This window comes from Psammomys obesus, unplaced genomic scaffold (genome assembly GCF_907164565.1).
Source record: "Psammomys obesus unplaced genomic scaffold, mPsaObe1.curated_primary_1811, whole genome shotgun sequence".
NCBI lineage: Eukaryota > Metazoa > Chordata > Mammalia > Rodentia > Muridae > Psammomys > Psammomys obesus.
The window spans coordinates 2,348,371-2,363,936 of record NW_026596095.1 but is presented as its reverse complement, the minus strand read 5'-3'; the positions used below and the strand labels follow the sequence as shown (position 1 = coordinate 2,363,936).

At 35.6% G+C, this 15,566-nt stretch overlaps 1 protein-coding gene across 1 annotated transcript in view; it reads right to left on the bottom strand.

The window, feature by feature from the left end:
• Positions 1-15,566, bottom strand: part of Col11a1 (collagen type XI alpha 1 chain) — a 209,152-nt gene that overhangs the window by 29,361 nt on the left and 164,225 nt on the right. The window contains exons 50-54 of the mRNA XM_055628241.1: positions 13,752-13,805; positions 13,061-13,168; positions 12,732-12,785; positions 12,102-12,155; positions 10,922-10,975 (exon numbers count right to left, since the gene is read on the bottom strand). Coding sequence (XP_055484216.1) covers positions 10,922-10,975; positions 12,102-12,155; positions 12,732-12,785; positions 13,061-13,168; positions 13,752-13,805 — 324 coding nt within the window. The remainder of the gene's footprint in view (positions 1-10,921; positions 10,976-12,101; positions 12,156-12,731; positions 12,786-13,060; positions 13,169-13,751; positions 13,806-15,566) is intronic.

The window sequence follows — 15,566 nt, the reverse complement described above, 5'->3', positions numbered from 1 at the left end:
CAAAATAAGAACATTTATGACACTGGAGTTACAGTCAGTTCACAGGTGCTGGATGGGCATTCTGGGAACTGATGTCTTTAGATCTTTAGAAGAGCAGTAGTGCTATGAACTACTGAGTCACGTCCCAAGCCACTCTAATATTATTTTGAACTATGTGTTTGTGAGGACATGCACAATCTGCAATGGTTCTCAATTCTAAGTGGGACATGGCTCATGTAATGAAATGTCAATAAGATGTGTAATTTATTTTAACGTTACCATATATTACCTACACACACACACATATATATATATGAACTTTTAAAAGCAATTGTAAAAGAAAATATTTTTATTTGCAATTTGAATTAATATTATTTTATTCTAAATATATCAATCTATATATTCCATAAGTATGCAATGTGATACATAAATGTATCATAAATGTGTGTGACATCATGTACATGTATATATGTCATTATAATGAATACACCCAGTTTTTAATTAGTTAAACCTTTAACTTGAATGCACACTATTTCATTTTTGAAATATTAACTATTAAATAAAAACCACCTGTCTTAATTTTTTAGTTCAGTGTTTCCTTTGGCAACGAGCTAAATCAAAAATTCAATTTAATATGTTAATTTCTACATAATAACGTTGAAACTATTTTACTTATTGTTGTAGAACCATATTCTTCAGATCAAATATGTTCTTATAGGAAACCACCATGAATTGGACTTTTGACAATTGACAAAGAGTCTCATTTGACCCTGATCTGAGAGTCTAGCAGCTCAGAGCCATTTGTAAGCTAATCTGCTGCTCTAATTTTACTGCATCATCAGTGGTAATGGAGATCACTTGAAAACATGTGTGTGTACATGCAGTGGTTACTTTGTACACATAGCTATGAAGAGTTCATTATCTATGTGACCTGAAGACTTTCTACTGTGGCTGAACCGAGTTCATCCATAAGCCAAATAAACTCAATAACTTGGGCTGGAAATGTGTCTTAGAAGTTAAGAGCACATACTACACTTATCGAGTACCAGAGCTGGGTTATAATTACATTCTGATATTATATTTAATATATACCTATATTTAAGAAAAAATTTAAAGTCGATGGATCCCTGGTTGAACCTTTGTGGGACCATACTTTCCTTATCGTTATGGCCCTATGGATCCTGGTTATTTTTTCCATTAAGAAGGAGTCCTCACAACCAGCAATTTTAGAGATATTTGAATAAAGGCTTAGGAATTTAAAACTTACTATAAAATGTGTATTAAAATTCCACAGCTCGTTGACATAAGTTGCATAACTTTCCAGCACTTTAACAAAGAATATTTTTAATCAAACAATAAAAATTCATGACTGAAGGTATGTATGCAACAATGTTAACACTTAATTTTCCTACTTGTTCAATAACCAAAGGAATGATGTTTCTAAGTGTCACACATCATGTTTTAATCGATATTCTATTAATCTTGCCCGTTTGTGAGATTCATGCAGAAAAAGTGGTAACATTTTGAACAAGTTTCTAGTCATTTAAACTTCTACAATAAAACACCACAGCAAATTAGTTATTGGTTTACTTTCCTTTTGCTTTCAGTGAGGGCAAACTAAAGATAAGAGACATGTTCCTTTGGTTAAGATCTGTACAATGCATCTGAAGACTGTACATGCTAGGTGGGCTAACGTGCGTAGTTTGTAAAGTGTGGAACCATCTCATAAACCTTCTGAAGATGTCAGAGACTGCTACTGCTCTCCTTACTAGGACACCCACTTGGAGATGAAGCTGCTTATGGGCTACATGTGAGCAGGGTCTAGTTCCTCTCCATGCATAGTCCTTGGCTGGAGTATTGGTCTCTGCAGGTCTCCCTTGGCCCAGGCTTTTTGGTGCTGTTGGTCTCCTTGTGGAACTCCCGTCCCCTCCAGGTCTTTCTGTCTTGCCATTCTTCCCTCAGATTCCCTGCACTCTGCCCAGTATTTGGCTATGAGTCTCAGCATCTGCTTTGATACCCTGCTGGGTAGTATCTTTCAGAGGCCCTCTGTGGTAGGCTCCTGCCCTGTTCCCCGACTTCTCCCACTTCTGATGTCGATCTGGTTTGCCCTTCTGAATGAGGACTGAGCAGCTCAGTGACTGGTTCTTTGATCACCTCTCCCTGGAATTGTAGCCTTGCAAGTCCACAGAGAAAAAGGATCCAGACAGTCCTGATGAGACCTGATAGGCTAGGGTCAGATAGTAAGGGAGGACGACCTCCCTTATCCCCTTAGGAGTGGCATAGGACTAGAAGAGAGAGGGAGAGTAGGACTAGGAGGAGATGAGGAAAGGGCTCCAGTTGGGATACAAAATGAATAAACTGTAATAAACAATAAAAATAAAATAAAAAAATAAATTGGTGAATTTATTATTATTATTATAAACCTTCTGAAGGTACAGTAACTATAGTTATTGTGTAGGAATGTTGTTAAATCACTGGCCTTTTGCATGAAGATGCTGGTAGTTCTCAGAGGTCAGTTTTCTCAGTCTGCACAACTCAAGCCCCACCCCTTGCAGCTATCTCTGTCTTGGACAGAGAATTAAGAAGTCATCTGTCTTGGTTTACGAATCCTAACTTTACAATCTTACTCAGTCCTCAGATCCCTCACTCACCCCTGACACATAGGTTATCTCAGACTAAAATTGCACAGCGCTACTTCCTGCTGCCGTGCTCTGAAGGGATCTAAAAGCCAAGTATTTGGTTTGTTGTTGAAGCACTCTCCATACTATTTACATCTCTTTGGTGAAAGTTTTTAACAAGAGTCATTGTTAGAAATGTTTGAAAAAAACCTCTTTTTATTTGGGAAATTTCAGTGAAGGCTTTGCCCTAAATTTCCTCCCCACCCTTAATGATCTTTTTTGCCAGCTCTTTTCTCCTGCAGGTGTTTTATTTTTTTCCAATTTATTATTATTTTTTTTAATATTAGTTACAGTTTGTTAACTTTGTATCTCTGCTGTATCCTGCTGCTCCCTCTTTCCCTCCCAATCTCAACTTCCCTTCCTCATCTCCTCCCTGCCCCTTTCCAAGTCCACTGATAGGGGAGAACCTCCTCCCTTTTCATCTGATACTGGTTTATCAGGTATCTTCAGGACTGGCTGCAAAGTCCTCCTATGTGGCCTAGCAGGACTGCTCCTCCCTGGGGGGGCGGAGGGAGGTCAAAGAGCCTGCCATTGAATTAATGTCAGAAACAGCCCTGTTCCCCTTATTAGGGTACCCATTTGGATACTGAGCTTCCAAGGGCTACATCTGAGCAGAGGTTCTAGATTACATCCATACATAAACTATCCTTTTTAATGAAGTCCCTGTACTGATTTCAATGGAAAGCTCTCCTCTTCCTTTAAGGCCCCGTACTGTTGCTTGCAACACTTTGATCTGTTCCTTTTCGAATGCTTTCTCATGGAAAAGTCCAACATGGGTTTCTCTGCTTTTTCTCCCAATAAACTTTATTACTGGAGAGTAACCGTGAGTGAGTCTCTTATTTTGAACCCTCTTGCTGTAACTCTCTTTTTTCATGTCAAAGTAGGTATGGTCTTCCCAAAGTAAATTAACGTTGCATCAGACACTGCTGTCAGCTGACTGGAACACAGTGGCTTATGGAGAGGGAATTCTCAGTGCAGCTTTGGTTTACAGAATCTACTCTGTACAGTGAATGCACAGTGTGATGCTATAATGTGTTTATGTTTCTACATGCTTCCCTCACGATTAACTCTCAGTTTAGTAAAAGTGTTATTTTATCACAAATTCCCAAACCTGTTTTGCCTGGTAAATATATTTAGCCAAAAAAAAACCTAAATGACCCTAGCTTATCAAAGCTAGGGTCAGATGGAAGAGGAGGAGGTCCTCCTCTATTAGTGGACTTGGAAAGGGGCAGGGAGAAGATGAGGGAGGGAGGGTGGGATTGGGAGGAAATGAGGGAGGAGGCTACGGGTGGGATACAAAGTAAATAACCTGTGATTAATCTAAAAAATAGATAGAATTTAAAAAACTCAAAAAAAAAACTAAATGAAATTGAATTTAATGATTTAATTTTTTTCCAAAAAAAATCCTTAACAATGTTTGTTACACAAATTTATGATTAAAATACCTAACATAAATACCAACTTAAACATAATAAAACATGCATTACATTTCTGATTTGAATACTTTTTGTCTGTGTGCCACTCAGTGAGCTCAGGACTGATTATTATTAAAACACAGATGACAAAGCAGAAATACAAATTTAAGTAAAACAAAGTTTTCTATGAATTTCCTAGAGATTAATTGTTTAGTGCTTTAGATATGGATAATATAATCTAATTTCATCCTTGTTTAGGATCAGAAATTTGTAATTATGCTCATATAGTAAAGATAAAACTGTACCCAAAGAAATTAACGACCTCAAATTATTTCATTTTCCAGCCAATTTCATAACGGCATCTGTTTGGTTCTAATAAAAAAAATTCTACAATATTTTCTTGTTTCAGTAAAATACTGAGTGCTAGTTTCTAGGTTTATGAGTTTAAAAAGGGCTCAACAAAATATCTCTTTTACACTGGCACAGAAGACAACTTCCTGAACAGAACACCAACAGCACAGGCTCGAAGATCAACAATCAATAAATGGGACCTCATGAAACAGAGAAGTTTCTGTAAAGCAAAGGACACTGTTGTCAGAACAAAATGACAGCCTACACACTGGAAAAGGATCTTCACCAATCCTTTATCTGACAGAGGGCTAATATCCAGTATATATAAAGAACTAAAGAAGTTAAAAAGCAAGAAATCAAGTAATCCAATTAAAAAATGGGGAACTGAGCTAAACAAAGAATTCTCAATAGAGGAATATAGAATGGCAGAGAAACACTTAAAGAAATGCTCAACGTCATTAGTCATCAAGGAAACGCAGCTCAAAATGAACCTGAGATTTCACCTTATACCCACCAGAATGGCTAAGATCAAAAACTCAATTGACAACACATGCTGGAGAGGTTGTGGAGAAAGGGGAACCCTCCTCCACTGCTGGTGGGAATGTAAACTCATACAACCACTCTGGAAATCAGTCTGGTGCTTTCTCAGACAACTAGGAATAGCACTTCCTCAAGATCCAGCAATACCACTTCTAGGCATATATCTAAAAGAGGCTCAAGTACACAATAAGAACATTTGCTCAATCATGTTTGTAGCAGCTTTATTTGTAATAGCCAGAATCTGGAAACAACTCAGATGCCCTCAACTGAGGAACGGATACAGAAAGTACAGTATATCTACACAATGGAATATTACTCAGCAATAAAGAACAAGGAAATCATAAAATTTCCAGGTAAATGGTGGAATCTGGAAAAGATCATCCTGTGTGAGCTATCCCAGAAGCAGAAAGACACACAAGGTATATAATCACTCATATAGACATGTAGTATAGGATAAACCTACTAAAATCTCTACACCTAAAGAAACTAATCAAGAGGGAGGACTCTGCTAAAATGCTCAATCCCCATTCAGAAAGACAAAGAAGATGGATGGATATCAGAAGAAGGAGATAACAGGGAACAAGTTAGGAGCCTGCCACAGAGGGTCTCTGAAAGACTCTGCCCTGCAGACTATCAAAGCAGATGCTGAGACTTATGGCCAACTGTTGGGCAGAGTGCAGGGAATCTTATGAAAGAAGTGGAAAATAGTAAGATCTGAAGAGGACAGAAGCTCCACAACGACAGCAATAGAACCAAAAAATCTGAACACAAGGGTCTTCCCTGAGACTGATACTCCAACCAAATAGTGTGCATGGAGATAACCTAGAACCCTTGCACAGATTGTAGCCCATGGCAGTTCAGTGTCCAAGTGGGTTCCATTGTAATGGGAACAGGGACTGCCTCTGACATAATTGATTGGCCTGCTTTTTTATCACCCCTCCCTGAGGGGGGGAGCAGCCTTACCAGGCCACAGAGGAAGACAATGCAGCCACTCCTGATGAGACCTAATAGACTAGGATCAGAAGGAAGGAATAGAAGACCTCCCCTATCAGTGGACTTGGGGAGGGGCATGCGTGGAGAAGGGGGAGAAAGTAAGGAATTGGGAGGGGAGGAGAGAGAGAACTACAGGGGGGATACAAAGTGAACAAAATGTAATTAATAAAAAAATTTAAATCTCTTATCTTTTTCTGTCTTTTCAAACATTTTTACATTAATTTAAATTTTATGTGCTATATTTTAATCAATTTTTTCCTTTCCCCAAATTACCTGTAGTTAAACTAACCATTCTGATTAAGATTGAACTCTTGACTAAATTAAATAGTTTGGGTTGTCTTTAATTTACAAGAGTTCAAGCTGTAATTCTAGTGTTAAGGTGAACCACATCTCTTTTTTACAGTCTGGAGATTGGAGTACATTCTCAAACCACTAAAACAGATCTTACAATGATGGGGAAAATAGGCGATCATTTTGTCAGTAAGATAAGGTCAATTTACCATCTTGGTTTATTTACCTGACTATAGAAAGCAGTTCAGCATGTTGAGCTAAGCAACTCTCAGGTTAGATTTAATGACTTCACATTTCAAAGGAGGAAAACCTGCCTATTTAGTGTTCAATAGTGCTGACCTCAGTTTGATTCACTACATCAAAATGAATATGTATAGTTTTGTAAGCTTAGTGTAGTTATCACTCTTTCTGTGCCACAAGTTATATGTGTATACAAAGCCTTCATTTTTTTTTTTACAAAAAGTAGAATAGTTAAAAAACAGCCATTTTTCAATTGTTATTTAAATTCAGCAAGCAGAAAAATACTACACCAAAAATCAAAAATGGTCATTCCATTATAGTACTTACTATCAATAATGAAAATATGCTACTTGGATGATTCAGTTAAGTTGCTTTTCTTATTAACGTATTTTGTATGTGAATGTATTCATTGCATAATACAATTCATAACTAGTAATTTGAAAAATCATCACATATTAATTCCAACTGTTACAATCCACTTTATATCACTTTAAAAGCACATATTAGATTAGTGTTTCCCATTTCATTGCCCTACTTTATTAATTTTTTAGCTTATATAAGAATGTAAAATATGCTTATGTAGTAAAGTAGCACATTTTATTTCTTCAAGTTGTATAGTTCAAGTTGTAGATTTTAGATGATAGATGACAGAAATAAATGATGGTACCTCAAATTTGGTAAATATTACGAGAGAAACACCGAATTTATTCCATGCCTTGCTTTGGTAGCAAAGGGCACTGTTTTATAGCCATTTACCAATGTATGTGTTATCTGACTAAAGCCACTGTTAGAACTAAAGTATTTGATCTTTCCTAAGTTTATGAAATTTATTCTGTTCAATATTAAGTTTTTTGAGATGAACCTATGGTGATTCATCAAGCACAATAATAAATCATTTGAACTCATATAAAATTATCCAATTTATAATTGTAACTTGATGGATGTATATGTTCTCTAATTGCAACTATGAATAAAGATGATGTGGAAACATAACTGAACGTGTCAAAGATATTATTTACACTGAATGCCTTGATGGCAGAGAAGTTCATGCTAGAATCTATTAGGTAGAAAGAACTGATTCTCGAAAGCAGAAGTGTAAGTTCACAAATAACACGTTTTCATAACTTTATTATTTAGTAACTACTTCATACAAAATAGCATGGCTAAAAATCAAGGATATTACATGAACACTTACTGCCTGAATATTGATTAGCATTTTGTTTACCCAACCCTAGGGAGCAGTGCCCTTGAGAAAGAAGATAAGTAACTTGATTGAAGTTAAACATGTGGTAAAGAGTGCAGTTGGACAAGAAGTCTGAATTTGGTTTCATTGCCCCATTAACTACCACTTTATATTTCATTTTACATTGGAAGAAAAGCAAAAAAAAAGTCCAATTTCCTCAAGAAGAATTGCAACCCACTTGAAAAGAAATTTTAAACCGCTATTCATCCAAAAGATCTGAAATAATACAACTGGAAAATTAATTTATAATAAATAAAATTTCAAAGGGAAATGTTTGCAAACATCAACTCAGATCATACTGCTGAGATACAAAGGGTCAATGAGAGAATGTTCAACATGGAAAAAATGTCCTTGTGAAAGGACAGTTCAAATACACAAATTAATAAATATATTACGCTCAACAGTGAAGAATGGAAGCCACATGATCTTGTTAGTGAATATAAAAAAGCATCCGATAAATCCTCGAATCGTTATAGTAAAAACCCTGAGCAATTTAATTACAGAAAGACTGGTATTCAGTATTAATAATATTACATAGAGAACATCAGCAGATAATATCATGCATATCAGGGAAAAGCTCTTGGTGGCCTCTAAAATCCTTAGGCAAATGAAGATGTTCATTCACCCCCATCTTAAGTAAAATAATGCTGAAATTTTCATCCAGAGCAGTTAGCAAGAGAAACAAATAAAAGACACACTGGTAAGAAGAAAGTATTCACATCTCTTTTGTGGCAGATTACTGTAAAGACTCCAACACAGAAGGGCTATTGAACCTATATATTCAGCAAAGAAGAGGATAAAAAAATGCAGAACCTTGTAGGGTTAACATACACTATTAAAACTATAAATGTACTAATAAACTCGATAAACTTCATAAAAAAGGGATAGAAAAAGATGAAAACTGCAACAAAGAAAATTATCAAGAAAGTAAAAATCTCATGGAAAATGCACAACACTAAAGAATACCTTTCAAGTTTCCAACAATGTTCTTCATAGAACTACATTTAATCCTACAATTCATGTAGGAACACCGAAGAACTCCCTATGACCAATGTAATGTTGATTATAAAGAACAAGCCTAGTTTCAAGTTGCGCCACAGAGTCACAGTAAATAAAGCAGCATGGCAAAACCAAACAACAACAGAACCCCAAAACAGATAGATCAGTGGAATAAGTTAGAGTTCAGAACAAAGCCACACATGTACAGATAACTGATGTTAAATAAGGAGTCAAAATCAGGCATTTTAGAACAATCAGCCTCTCTTAAGCAGTGCTAAAAAAAAAAAAAAAAAAAAAAGAATATTGAGTATTAACCCTTAAGTATCATTCTTTACAAATATCACCTCAGGCTAGATTACAGACCATAAAAACCATAAAACCATGCATATGGAACCACTTGAAGAAAATGTAGTAGGAACATGATTGGACATCTGCATGAACAATAGTTTTTGATGACTGCAAAAACACAGGAAAGCAGAAGTAGACCATTGGCATAATATCAAATGAAAAGGCTTCTGCACAACAAAGAAAACAATCAATAGGTTATATACACAGCACACAGGAGGGAAACAAAGTTCTGCCAACTATTGGACAAAGGATTAAAGTGCAGAACATAAAAGGAACTGGAAACAGCAGTCACAACAAGTACCAAATTAGAAATTTGATTAAAAATGATGGGTCAGTGATCTAAGCGGACATTTGTCAAAAGAAGTAGAAATGAATAGCAGATACATTCAAAATGTCAGAAGGCAAATGTAAATCAGTGCCACAATGTGCTCATATACCCCAGTTAGAATGGCTATTATTAAAACAGCAAATGCTGAAAAGATACAGAAAAAGGAAATGCCGCCCATTGTTCCAGGAATTTAAGATAGTGACTCTACATGGCAAACAGTGTGGAGCTCCCTCAGAAAGTGTGAAAGTCTATCTAACAGATGGTTTAGCTCTTCCCTTACTTATTATATTTCCAAAGGGAATTAAACCTTCCTACCAAAGAGCTCCCAGCACGCTTACCCTCCTTGTGGCAGCAGTAATGACTGCCAAGATATGGAATCAATAGATTCATATCTACAGAAAATGTGGCAATTATAGCTAACAGGGTATTGGTCAGACATAAAGAAAGGTGAAATCCTGTCATTCGTGAGAGACTGTGTGAAATCAGAGGGCATTGTGTCATGTGAAATAAGGCAGACATGGGTGCTAGAAGAAAAATGGCTCTTGCCCTCACTTATATGGAAAAGATGAGCTGAATATAGGATAGTTATTACTTAGAAGAGTTTAGGGAGGGTGAGTGAACCGTGGCTAGTTAACAGATAGAGAAAAAAACCCAGTTTTCATTGACCTCAATGAAATTGAGTTGTGGAATGACTACAGTTCATAAAGACCTAATATATAGTCAATGAACATCTCAAAGCCAGAACCTACAACTGTAAGAAGTACAAAGAGAGGGAAAGGTCATCAACCTGTTTTGTCAATGCATATTATAGATATGCATTAAAGTATAAAACTCTTATCCATTAATATACAAAATTATTATTTCTAATTGAGTTCAAGTCTTTAAATCTCTTTGGCTCTCCTATAGTCAGAATTTTGGTTTTGTAATATTTTACATTTATTTATTTATTTTATATTTGTGTGTGTGTGTGTGCCATAGTATGTGTATAGAGGTCAAAGGACGACTTGCAGAAGTCAGTTCACTTCATTTGGCATGTGAACCTGGGGAACTGAACTTAATATATCAAGCCTGCTGGCAGGTACTTTTACCAGCTGAGCTTTCTTGCCTGCACAGCAACAATTACTTGTTTTTAAGTCTATGAAGTTTGCCAACATAAAACAATCTATAGTATAGATGGATGTTCGTGCATAATTTACTGATATGCATTCATGCTTTCACAGTGTATGTATTCAGCTTTGGATATTTCACCACTTGGAAAACACCACAGTTTGGAATTATTTACCAGAAGTCAACATTTTTTTTTTCCAGAGAAGCAGGTAACTCCCAATGGAAGAGTTTTTTGGTTCATTCAAACTATTACAGTAAAATGGTTAAAGTGTATTCTGAATTAGTGATGATTCTGAAGAAAGTGGTTATTTTTCCAGACTCCTTAGATGCTACCTACACCTTGCATTGGGTAATGCCAACCTAAACTCTTGGTGAATAATTCAAATAAAGAATGATAAAGAAAACTTACTCTCTTTCCAGGAGGACCTGGTGGGCCAGCCTCACCAGATGGACCAGGGGGACCCTATAAATGAATACAGTTAAATATAAATGGAAAATGCACTGTTTAATAAGCTGGGCATTTTTTCAAAGCCAACATAGTTCTCCCAATATGAATCGAAACTGACTCTTTTCTTAATGCAATACATCAATCATTCTTAAATGTCTCAGCCATCCTTCAGATACATGAATTACCTGTATATGTACATAGAGTGAGCTGTTAAACTTCTCAACAAACTTCTTCATGGATAAAAGAAAGAGGCTCAGATTTCCTTCATGGAAACCTATGTTCTTTAAAAAGTGGCAATAGGGATCCAGCACAAACCCAACAGATACATGTACAAGTCTTACTTTACAAATTGAAAGCATATCTATCTTTTGCCTCTAAACTTCTTCTACAAAATTAACAGTTTTTATGGCACTGTGCATACAATTATGTGAGATGTGTGCCCTAAGTACACCTTAGGCTTCCAACACCTAAGGAACAGAACCTTGCAAGAAGCTCAGCTGTCTTCAAACCTCTTTAAGTTAATCCCCTCCATATTTTCTACTTTCCTAAGTAACTAACCCTAGTGGCCAAAGCACTTCTGCGTCATTCAAAATTAAAAATTAAAATGTCTATTCTATACTTGCACTTAGTTTTTTTTTTATATAAAATAGCTTACTAATTACAACAAACTGCTATTCCGACTTTTTAAAAATATTTTTTTATAAACAAGTGGAAGTGGTCACTCTATTGCCTGCTTTTAGGATAGTTTTTTTGTTTTTCTCCTACTGGGTTGCCCAGCCTTGATGTGAGGGTTTGTGTGTGGTCTTATTAAGTCTTGTTGTGTCATATTCAGCTGGTGTCCTGGAATGCCTGTTCTTCTCTGGGGGAGAGGAGAGCAGGACAACTGGGAGGTTTTGGGAAGGGGGGGGGGAAGCTGAGGTTTAACTGTATTGTACTTGACAAGAACAGAGAAAAATAAAAAATTAAACAATACCTAAGTAACAAAATTTGATATAGTAGGACAAGCTCAAGATATACTTTCGAGAAGAGCATACACAATGTATAGAGTGAGCTTTAATTTTAGGGGGATCCTTTGAACTATGTCTTCTTAAATGTATGGGTCTATGAAAGATGTGAAAAAAAGTAAGGTTTCTTGCTTTACCGGTTGTCCTGGATCTCCATCTTCACCTTTGTCTCCTGCGACACCATCTTGCCCCTGTAAATGACAGTGAAAATTAACCCAGATATTTCTTGTTATATTTTATTTTTATAAAGGCACAAAACTTCCACAGGCACTCTTGGTATACTTTTAAAATCAGCATGCTCAGATGACAAAAACAGTATAATACTTTATATTTTGGATTATGGTACCTCTCCCTCTTTCCACACCTCAGCATAAAGTATTCATTTGATATAAAGAAAATATGAAGACACAGTGTATTAGCCTAGTGCTTGTTTTCACCAGGAAGAGACATGATGTAATTCAAGGTAGGATTTACATAATAAATGAGATTAAGAAAGACTTGAACTTTGTTAAATAAAAGCATAGCTGCTGCTTAGATAATCTGCTTGGGCAATCCTAAAAAGTCTCAATAATTATCCAAAGGAAAGAAATGTAAGAGTCACTGGTTAGATAGATTTTGTCATCAATGTGGTTTCTGTTTGTTTCACTTGAGTTTCTGTTTGTAGTTCATGTTTTTTTTTTTTTTTCATTTTTAATGAAAATTTTAAAATTGTTATTATTAAAGACTCAGGGAACAGTCCCATTCTTCTATTTCTCCAAGATACTTACTGCGGGACCAGGCTCTCCAGGTGGACCAGGATCTCCAGGAAAACCAACAGGTCCCTAGAAAGATGTTATAAAATGAATAGAAACAGACTTAAAATGAAGCTTCAAGTGCTGTATTTTGGGTTCAGAAGTTTAAAGTTATGGTAAAGGCTGGTTAGATATATGCTCCACATAGAAAAATTAATTAATAAAACTGAAAGTAATGAGGAATGCATGTGAACATATGAAATGATGTGATGAGTTTGGATGCAGAATCCAACATTTCTAATCTTTCTATGAAAAGCTAAGAAATGAATTTGACGTAAATCTCACTTTAGAGGGGACAAACTCACCGGGTTCCCCTTGGGACCATCATCACCAGGTGGCCCCTTAATACCAGCAGGACCTGCAGCACCAGGAGGCCCAGCTTCTCCTTTCTCTCCTCTCTCTCCTTTGGGACCCTAGGGAACACAAAAGAAAGAAAGGGTTGCTTGACAAGTTCAGTGTCAATGTTTCAACATCAGTATAGTGGGCTAGAAAATTTTCTGCTTTTAGAGTCTGTAGTCCTCATTGAAAACTGTCTATCATAACCTGAACTATATAGTACATAAATGCCAGTTGTAACGAACCTTGCAAGCTAGATGGCAAAAGAAAATTCTAGATTGCCAAGGGAATGTAGTATTTTTCAATCGCAGTTTAATTTACCTTAGAATAACTTATCTTAATCAAATGTTCATCTAATGCCACAAGGTTTGTTGATGTGTTTCTATTATGGACAGTTCAACAAACACAAGGTAAATAATGTACACCTTATAGTCTTAACGACATCACTCAAGAAAACGTAGTTTTCAACATAACTAATTAAAATATGCAGAAGATTTCCACATACTAACCAATAGGTCTTTTCATTTGTGTTGATATTTATTAAGTTGGAGAGGGAGAGTAAAACCAAATGCTGATAGGATTCAAACAGAACGGTCCAACATTCTAAGAATGAACTTCAAATATCTAATGAAGCCCGCTAATGTATACTACAGAACTTACAGCTGTACCAGCTTCACCAGGGGGCCCTGGGTTTCCTGCTTCTCCAGGCTCACCCTGCAAGGAAAATACAACACGAGGGTTACAACAGAGAACGACGTTTTCTATCTGCAAGAAGGCCTTTACTATGCCATCCCATTTTAGACCAACTCTTCATTTTTGTGCTGCTTAAGCCATCAGAAATCTAACAGGAGGAAGGGTAATCAGGACTGCTGATCTCAGTAATTCAAGTGAGGAAACGGATTAAATGCTGATTCGTTTTTGATAGATTAAAGCCAGCACATCAACCCAGGTTAATACAAACCCGTAACAAATAACTGAAACATTTTCAAACTCTTTGCATTTGTATGGCATCAAAATCACATTATAACCAAGAACATCAATTTAAAAATTAAAGTTAATTTTTTTTTACTAAACTATAAATTCACTCTAGACCAGTATAAAAGTTGGCCTATATTAATAATCTTATAGCATGAGTTTAATAGAGGATGAGAACAGTGAGAGGAGAATGCACTTACTCAAAAGTCCTGTAGTGGAGTGTCTAAATATTATAAATATGATTGCTTTTACGATACTACTTTTTTCTGGATGACTATTTTCAGGTCATCTGTCCAATAAACGATGTCTTAGAAAACCATAATTCATATTTAAATGGAAATATAAATTGTATCCAATTTATAATGTTTATGTACAGAGAACAGTCCCAGGGTTTTAGCTATGCAAGTCTAATGCTTGTGTCTCCTTCTCAGAAATAAATAAAATATAGTATCTTGTTTGAGTGACTACTTAATTTAAGAGTAGTGTGCGCATGTGTGTACTCCAGCATGAGTACTTACTATTCTTCTAGTTACTAATTTTAAACACTGGTATCACAAGTCTTTCTGACATAAACCAGTAATTCTATGTTGGTTTGACAATTTCTATACTAAACAGAAACATCACTCCAAGGAAGAAACTGTTTATATATAAAAAACACACTTTGACTTCTTAAGATGTTTAGATAGCTATGATAGCATCCATTTACATTCCGGGAATTTCTTAGGAGTGACATTGTGTGTAGGTTTTGTCTTCCTTACATAAATGGCAAATATATCCATTATTTTGGGTGATTATTACAAGTAAAATATTGCATTTGCATTATGTATGAAAGGTCTCATTTCTGCTCTTTCTACAATGATATATTGGTATTTTTATAGGATGTGATTTATGCATTTGAAATTAAATAATTATGTTGCCATTCAAATACACTGCAAAATGACCATAATAAATATTTAACACACATGATGCACACAATATTCATTTAAGACACTGGAAACTTATTGCAAGCAGAATGTTTCCTTATGTGTTATATTAGTCTGCTGTATTATGGAAAGTTGGACCTAGAAAGAAAACACACACACACATATGAACACTAATACATTTTTTTCATTTTTGTTAAATATAACAGAGCTGATATTCTGAAAAGATTATTTTTAATTTTCTAAAATGAAGAAAATATGAGGTAATCAAGAAACGTGTTTAAAGAGTAACATAGAAGGTTGAAAACTTCTACCATAAAGTCTTTAAGAATAATACATCAATATTCACTTTCCTCCAGAACTCAAAATGATCTTTATGAATATTAGAAACAAATGCATACCATATAAATCACAGCTGCAGAAGAAAAAGATAATCATTAAAATATCTGTATTAAAATCTTATAAAAGCAAGATGGACAAAATTGCAGGTAAAGACAGCAATGTGGCAGAATAAATTATGTTAATGAGGCGCACGAGGAACCAAACATTCAATAGTAATATAATGGTTTAGGTGATAAGA